Source organism: Eurytemora carolleeae, unplaced genomic scaffold (assembly GCF_000591075.1).
Source record: "Eurytemora carolleeae unplaced genomic scaffold, Eaff_2.0 scaffold1159, whole genome shotgun sequence".
Lineage (NCBI taxonomy): Eukaryota > Metazoa > Arthropoda > Copepoda > Calanoida > Temoridae > Eurytemora > Eurytemora carolleeae.
In genome coordinates this window covers 1-8,471 of record NW_019397255.1, presented here as the reverse complement: position 1 = coordinate 8,471, position 8,471 = coordinate 1, and the positions used below count along the sequence as shown (strand labels likewise).

The 8,471-nt window shown below is 31.9% G+C and overlaps 1 protein-coding gene across 1 annotated transcript; it reads right to left on the bottom strand.

Annotated features, from left to right (window-relative positions):
- Positions 1-4,187: 4,187 nt before the first annotated feature.
- On the bottom strand, positions 4,188-8,158 carry LOC111713066 (uncharacterized; the record flags this gene model as incomplete). The annotated part of the gene is made up of 6 exons (XM_023487856.1): positions 4,188-4,293; positions 4,974-5,010; positions 5,074-5,126; positions 5,357-5,431; positions 6,748-6,801; positions 8,126-8,158. Coding segments are annotated over 6 exons (358 nt in total), but the record flags the coding sequence as incomplete, so codon positions are not given.
- Between the last annotated feature and the right edge of the window lie 313 nt (positions 8,159-8,471).

The following is an 8,471-nucleotide window of genomic DNA, read 5'->3' as shown; positions in this document are numbered from 1 at the left end:
ATACAGATTATCTAGAATCTATTTGGTTTGCATTAAGTTTGCACCAAATACAGATTATCTAGAATCTATTTGGTTTGCATTAAGTTTGCACCAAATATAGTTTAACTAGAATAGGAAGCATACCATATCTACAACTATACCTATAGTTAAACCTTTTATATTGGAATAGGAAGCATACCATATCTACAACTATACCTATAGTTAAACCTTTTATATTGAAAGAGGAAGCATACCATATTTACAACTATACCTATAGTTAAACCTTTAATATTTAAAGAGGAAGCATACCATATTTACAACTATACCTATAGTTAAACCTTTCATATTTAAAGAGGAAGCATACCATATTTACAACTATACCTTTAGTTAAACCTTTAATATTTAAAGAGGAAGCATACCATATTTACAACTTTACCTATAGTTAAACCTTTCATATTTAAAGAGGAAGCATACCATATTTACAACTATACCTATAGTTAAACCTTTAATATTTAAAGAGGAAGCATACCATATTTACAACTTTACCTATCATCAGTACAGTCCCTTTGTGCATTAAGAGAATTTTAAAATAAAATTGCATTAGTTTTCTCAAAGTTAATAGTAAGTTTATTAGACATGTACCAAAAAGTTATTTTTTCAAATTTTTTATTTATTGTGTCTACAAGAGTATTCATTGATGCCACATTTGTTTCTTCAGCAAAGGCTACACTGAAAAGTTTGTTAGATTGGAAGAAGTCATGTATATAGATAATAAACAGTAAGAATGTAATGCAAGTAAAGTTCTCTCTGGGCGGAATTTGTAAACAAGAATAGATGCATCAGTGTTCGTTAAGTATTGAATTTAAGAGCATTGAATTTTGATGATTTTGATAATTCACATAATAGTTTCCTATGACCAGAATATTTCATTGATTATTTATGTGAAAGATGGATCCCATGTCAGGCTTCGACATCCGTTTTGGATACGTTTTCAGAATTAGGTTTTTTTAAATTATTAAATATGAATCCGAAAGAAGCTTTCCACAACACTGTATACTCAGTTCAACTACCTTATAAAGCCGGTCATTCCCTTTAAAGAAAAAGATCAACACACTCTCCACTAAAACGGACCAATTCTTCGGTCATTGTATAGCAGATCAAGCTTAGTTTAGGGTGTTTAATTCAAACTAGTTTTTAGTTATTAAAGCGCAACTTTATGACATCAAAACCAACGTTTTAAAAACAGTCGTTTTAAAAAAACGATCGTTTTTAGTTTAATAAAAATACGATCGTTTTTAAAAAATGAAAGTTTTAAAAAACTTCAGGTTTTTCGTTTTTTGAAAGCGGCCGTTTTTAAAAACGACCCTTCGTTAACGAGCGTTAACGACCTTATAAAGAGAAAATACAATCAGGTGTTTTTTTCTAGATAAAAAAAATCATTTAAAACAAGATATATAACCTTATCTTCTTGAAAAAAATTTAAATTTTTGTCATAAAACTCTGATTCATTTTTTTAAACGATCGTTCCTCGTTTTTGGAAAGTTCAAAACGAGTGGTTCGCTTCCAAAAATGATCGTTTTTTTTCTAAAAACGAAATGATCGTGATCGTGATCGTTTTTCAAAATGATTAACAATCCTACTGACACATACTGACACATTAAACACTCAAAGAAATGGCAATTTTCTTGTGTAATTTAATCATAATCAAAGTATAGCATTGCATCGTATATCTAACATTCTGTTAAAATAATAATTAAAATTTGAGTCGGGGTTGAACCGTCGGAGATTCAAAAACCTTTCCTGATCCTGGGCCTTTCATGTGAGAATGTTTCAGAAAATGTTGCCCATTTTGATGATTAATGGACCCAAAAAATATATATAAAGAAAACATATTTTTAAAGTAAATCACCTGGCTCTCTCTCTCTCTAAAGCCACTTCAATCCTGTACAAGCAAATAATAAAACTATTATTTTATATTATAAACGGGCAACATTTTCATTCTTTTTTTTCGGGAACTCTTCATCTCTTAAGAAATACTGTAATGAAATAAAAGTCTGTTTTTATTTAGTTTTAAAGGTATTTTACCCGTTTTTTAACTAGAAAAACATATTCAATATCATTGTTGTCTCCAGGTTGTCGTGTATACTACTAGGACACCGTGACACGTTCCATTAACGAACGGTTAATATTTTAAAATTAACAAAATATTCCGTTAACGAACGGCGAATGCTGTTAATTTTTAAATCTTTAACGAACAAAAATAATTGTTCACGAAAAAAATAATTATATCGTTAACGAGCTGATAAGTACATCTTGCATCTGACAGGTCCTAAGGTTAGTTTAGACCTTCTGAGGCGCCAAAGGCTGCAATGAGGGCCGAGCTCTGCAGTTAGGACAGGTTTGGTAAGTTGACGCATGGGAAATTGCACATTTGGGAAGTTGTGTAACTTGGGAAAATACCCTTGGGAAGTTGCCACTTGCCTTTGGGAAAGTACCTAACATCGCTGTTAATGGATAGCGCGGAGCCCCTTTAACAATTTATAAAATATTTTCGGTAACGTGGATAAAAAAAGATCTTTAACGAACGCTAATTTGAAATGATTAAAACTGTTGCTCACCTTTTTCTAGCAAACGTTTTCTCAGAGATAAGTCCAGACCTAAACATAACATTAAACAGACGGAATTCCATGTATCTCTTTATTGTAAAGATTTACATGCGCGCGCGCGCCCTTTTCAAACCCGTTTTCTTTAAACACCTTTGCCCAAGCAAAGTTACAAACATGGCATGGCAGAAAATCCCCCCCCCCGCCCCTGTGGTTTTTTTCTCCATAAATTAAAAACGGCTCAAGCTAAGAGAACTCAAACTTCTTCAAAAAATAGTCCATAACTTTTTTATCAATTAACCCTATTCCTGCGGGGGGGGAAGTTTTTTTACATAACTCAAAAAGTATTGGTCTGAGGTGTTAAAATTTTTAGACTTTTCCTAAATACCCATAGCCATCCCTTTAGGTCTAAAACCGAGATTTTATACTAACTGCCTGAGTCCTCAGGGTCACACTGCCTGAATGACTAATTTTTTTGGAAAGCCTATAACATAAGAAATGGATTGCACAAGTTTTGCAAAGAAAGCTTTGCAAATAATTAGAAAACAACAAATGAAAAGAAGTTTTCTTAATTACACATCAGGTTATTTAATATTTTTTGCATATCTGAAATGGCAAGATTGAGGGCTTTTCAGACATGTATATTTTGTCATTTTTTGGACATTTTTTTGCAAACATTTTCAATATATAACTGGATTTTGCAAAAATAATCAATTTTTGCAAATTTGCAATTTTTTGCAGATTCTAAAAGTAGAGCATAAGAGCTTTCATTTCATCGATNATAAACAGTTACCGGAAATTGCACTTATAGTCCCTTTAATCAAAACTGCATTGTTTAAAATAAGGAGTTAAGTTTTTGCCACAAACTCTCATTTTCTGATCCTTATATCTTTGCAATCCCGTGACATAGACCTTTGATATTTCAAACTATATTTTCTGTTAGATCAAATAATCTAAGTTTGAAATATCAAAGGTTTACACCTGTAGTTTGCAAAGATATGGGGACCATACCATATGAGTTCGTGGCAAAAACCAAATTTTTTTTTTGTAAATTTATAAAAAAAAAGCTAGATGTCTCGTCCAATGTTAATTAATCGATTGAAGATTGCTGAGTTATCTCTAATAACAAAAATTTTATTTTAGAATTGAAATTATTGCAGGAAGCTTAATAACGTTAAAATAGAATACATATAAAGTAGTAATCTGTTTGTGTGTTTCATATTCTATCTCATAAATCCCATGATTGATTGATTGATTATAGTTTTGATTGGGAAACTCGTCAGAACCTCGGAAATGTTATTAATTTGTTACCCATTGATTAATAATAATACAGATAGAACACTTAATGTCGTCCTCTGAAGATTTAGGGGTTTTTCGTTCACAATAACCCTGAGACTGAGGCCCAAAGGAGTTAAGCGAATGCCGGGTTGAATTACAAGAAGAGAGCAAGCTTATGCACAACTACTTCGGGCTTCTGCCTTACAGATATTGTCAACGAAAAACCCCTAAATCTTGAAAGGACGACATCTAGTGATCTTTCTGTTATTGTTAATTAATCTATGGTGTCAACTATTTCCTTATTCATGCTCCAATAGAAACCAAGTATTACAAAATACAAACTTCTCCACGAAGCCTCTCAGCTTCAGTTTTCTTTTTGGCCGCCTGTTGTCTGAATACTGCTGCCTCATCTAGTCGATCCTTTGAAGCATTTCTAAAAATACAAGCTTAGAGATGAATATCCATCATATAATAAAACTTTACTTTAATTGTTAACATTAAAGGGACTATAAAGGAAAAATGAAACCTGAGAAGCTCAGAAGTTGATTGAGATCTTTAGAGTTCTATATGATGTTCTTGTCTCGAGAAATTGATATAAAACTGTGTTGAAATTATACCAACATATATATATGTAAGTTTTTGTATAAGATTTGTAGTATTAAACAGATCATATTCAACAAATACGCAATCAATCTAAAAACGATCATATCACAGAGGAGCCTGAGAAACTCAAGTGTGCTCCAATTATTATTTGAATTTAATAATTTTTCATTTTTAATAGATATAATTAATAATATTATTTTTACGTTCGGAACATGTCACCAGAACTCTAACCAATGGCAGTGCAGTATTATTGTCATGTGCCTCTGTCTGTATCACGTGACCAGTACAGTGCACTGTTATTGGAGGGAGTTCTGGTCACGTAATACTGACGTATAACTTACATATATACGTTTTGATAATTTTGACACAGTTTTATGTCAATTTCTCAAGACAGGAACACCAGCTAAATGTCTCATGAACATCGTTCAACTCCTAAAATTCTCAGGTATCTGCCCATACCCCCTTTCATTTTTCCTTTCCAGTCCCTTTAAAAACGATTAACAACCCTACCTGTACATATCGATAGCTCTCTCGGTATCTACGATTTCTGAAACAAGTACACAATTCTAATAAAACTGGTTTGGAGATAGTTTTGTTCAAGTTTGTTTACCTTTTACATAATCTTCATATTGTTGTTCACTGTCGGAAATACTTTTTTCCAATCTAAAAGAGAGGTTAAAAGGAACATCTTTGTATCTGTTTCAAGGGTCCATGCACGATTTACAACGGTACCCTTGAAACCTTAAAGAGACTGTATGCGTCTTGTAGACATTGTGCATTGTGTGCAGTCATTTGAACGTAATTTTAGTTGGTTGATTCATCTTTATTTGAGTATTGCTTGTCTAAGCAGAATCCAATTAGTTTAATTTTAAGATTTAATTCTTAATTCTTACAATTGTTCCTCCCACTCTCTATCCACCACCTTATTTTCCAGATCATCAGCTTCAGCCCCTAGTCTCTCCTCCTCCCTGATAGATAGATAAATCATCATATATTGTCGTCTTCTTTATTCACCATTTTGAACTTAAGAAATTTTGCTGTAAATGCAAGGAAAGAAAATTATCTTTTTTAACACTTAAAGGGACTGTTGGCGTAATTTAAAGTGACCTTTCATTTATTGAGTGGCATGTCTGAATCACGACAGTGCCCTTTAATATTTTGACTAGTGGTTCCAACAAAAAGGGGAAATCGTTTCGCGAAAATTTCGCATTTTTCGTTACAACTAAAGGTTCACATGAATACCAAAGTCAATATCAATCCGGATACGACTCAGTCTGTATTCTCAGGTATCTGTCTTACAAGATTCAGCTCAATCAGTAACTCAAGGTTTACACGAATACCAAAGTCAATATCAATCCGGATATGACTCAGTATGTATTCTTAGATGTCTGTCTTACAAGTTACAAATCTACATAATTCCCAATATATATCTATCTTTCAAGAAAGTGATTCAGGACGCACCGTAATCAAAGCGGAGTATTATTCCAACTTACGTTTATTTTGAGTTCTATGATACAAGTTAAGTTAATGAACGTAATCACATGTTTTTCATAGTTATTTGCAATGTAATTATGCTAAATCGATACTTAAAGGGAGTATTCGGAAAAAATGAAAGGGGGTATAGGTTTATGGCGAAAAATAATCGCTTTTTATCGCTACTAATCTTACTTCTATCTGTTGCGTCTAAAAGGAGTAAATTGTTAAAAACAATTCTCACATCGCAGAAGGTAGCGTCCATACAAATTATGAAATATGAACTATATACGAATGCGTTAAAAAATAATCGATGACTATTGTTTGTGATATCTGAATGATTTGTTTGGAATTAAATTGATTTGTTTACGATCCGCGTTGAATGTTGCATCTTTCTGAATTTGTATGGACGCTATGTTCTTTGGCATGAGTCGTTTAAACAACTCTCCCATGCAAAGATGGTAATTCACCACGGTAATCTTAAAAGCGCTGTCTGATCAAGAATGACCTAGATATCAATGGTAATGACTTTGAAAATTATTTATTTTCGATTTCAGGTTTCCATACAAAAGTGACTAGATTAAAATATTGTTTATTCCGATGCCATTAAAGTGACCAGAATTTTAAAGGCTTTCAATCTAGAAAAACGACAATATCTTCCACATTATTGATCAGATCAAAAGTTTTGAGAGTACCGTTGTAAATCGGGATTGGTTTCTTTGTATTAATCATCACTTACGGTCCCTTTCACTCTATCAATCGATTAATTAACACTCCTTAACCCATATTTTTAATTTTTTATACACTTCACCTTTGAAAATCATCAGCTTGTTTTCTCAGATATACAGATTCCTCCCGCAGTAACCTATATGTAAACCAAAATGCATTGTAAAGAAAATGAAAACAATATTTTTAAAATAATTTTTTTAAAAAGAAATTATTTGGCGCAGAAAAAACGAAAAATGTTCTTTAATAATATAAGGTGAAATTAGGGATGAATTTGGGACCGATCGTTACAAATTTTAGTTTGTACAATTTCTACATTGTGCGTCTTTTTACAAAATACAACTAACAAATTTCGTATGTATAATGTATTTATAAAATTTAAAGGGAGTGACCGGCTATGTAAGGTAGTTGAACTGAGTATGCAGTGTTGTGGAAAACATTTTTCGGATTCATTTGAGACATATTAAACTTTTTAAAGATCTGTAAATCCTGAGTTTGAGCACAAATTCGACGTTTAAAACTCCTACTTTGGGTTGGATACGTTTTCAGAATTAGGTTTTTTTAAATTATTAAATATGAATCCGAAAGAAGCTTTCCACAACACTGTATACTCAGTTCAACTACCTTATAAAGCCGGTCATTCCCTTTAAAGAAAAAGATCAACACACTCTCCACTAAAACGGACCAATTCTTCGGTCATTGTATAGCAGATCAAGCTTAGTTTAGGGTGTTTAATTCAAACTAGTTTTTAGTTATTAAAGCGCAACTTTATGACATCAAAACCAACGTTTTAAAAACAGTCGTTTTAAAAAAACGATCGTTTTTAGTTTAATAAAAATACGATCGTTTTTAAAAAATGAAAGTTTTAAAAAACTTCAGGTTTTTCGTTTTTTGAAAGCGGCCGTTTTTAAAAACGACCCTTCGTTAACGAGCGTTAACGACCTTATAAAGAGAAAATACAATCAGGTGTTTTTTTCTAGATAAAAAAAATCATTTAAAACAAGATATATAACCTTATCTTCTTGAAAAAAATTTAAATTTTTGTCATAAAACTCTGATTCATTTTTTTAAACGATCGTTCCTCGTTTTTGGAAAGTTCAAAACGAGTGGTTCGCTTCCAAAAATGATCGTTTTTTTTCTAAAAACGAAATGATCGTGATCGTGATCGTTTTTCAAAATGATTAACAATCCTACTGACACATACTGACACATTAAACACTCAAAGAAATGGCAATTTTCTTGTGTAATTTAATCATAATCAAAGTATAGCATTGCATCGTATATCTAACATTCTGTTAAAATAATAATTAAAATTTGAGTCGGGGTTGAACCGTCGGAGATTCAAAAACCTTTCCTGATCCTGGGCCTTTCATGTGAGAATGTTTCAGAAAATGTTGCCCATTTTGATGATTAATGGACCCAAAAAATATATATAAAGAAAACATATTTTTAAAGTAAATCACCTGGCTCTCTCTCTCTCTAAAGCCACTTCAATCCTGTACAAGCAAATAATAAAACTATTATTTTATATTATAAACGGGCAACATTTTCATTCTTTTTTTTCGGGAACTCTTCATCTCTTAAGAAATACTGTAATGAAATAAAAGTCTGTTTTTATTTAGTTTTAAAGGTATTTTACCCGTTTTTTAACTAGAAAAACATATTCAATATCATTGTTGTCTCCAGGTTGTCGTGTATACTACTAGGACACCGTGACACGTTCCATTAACGAACGGTTAATATTTTAAAATTAACAAAATATTCCGTTAACGAACGGCGAATGCTGTTAATTTTTAAATCTTTAACGAA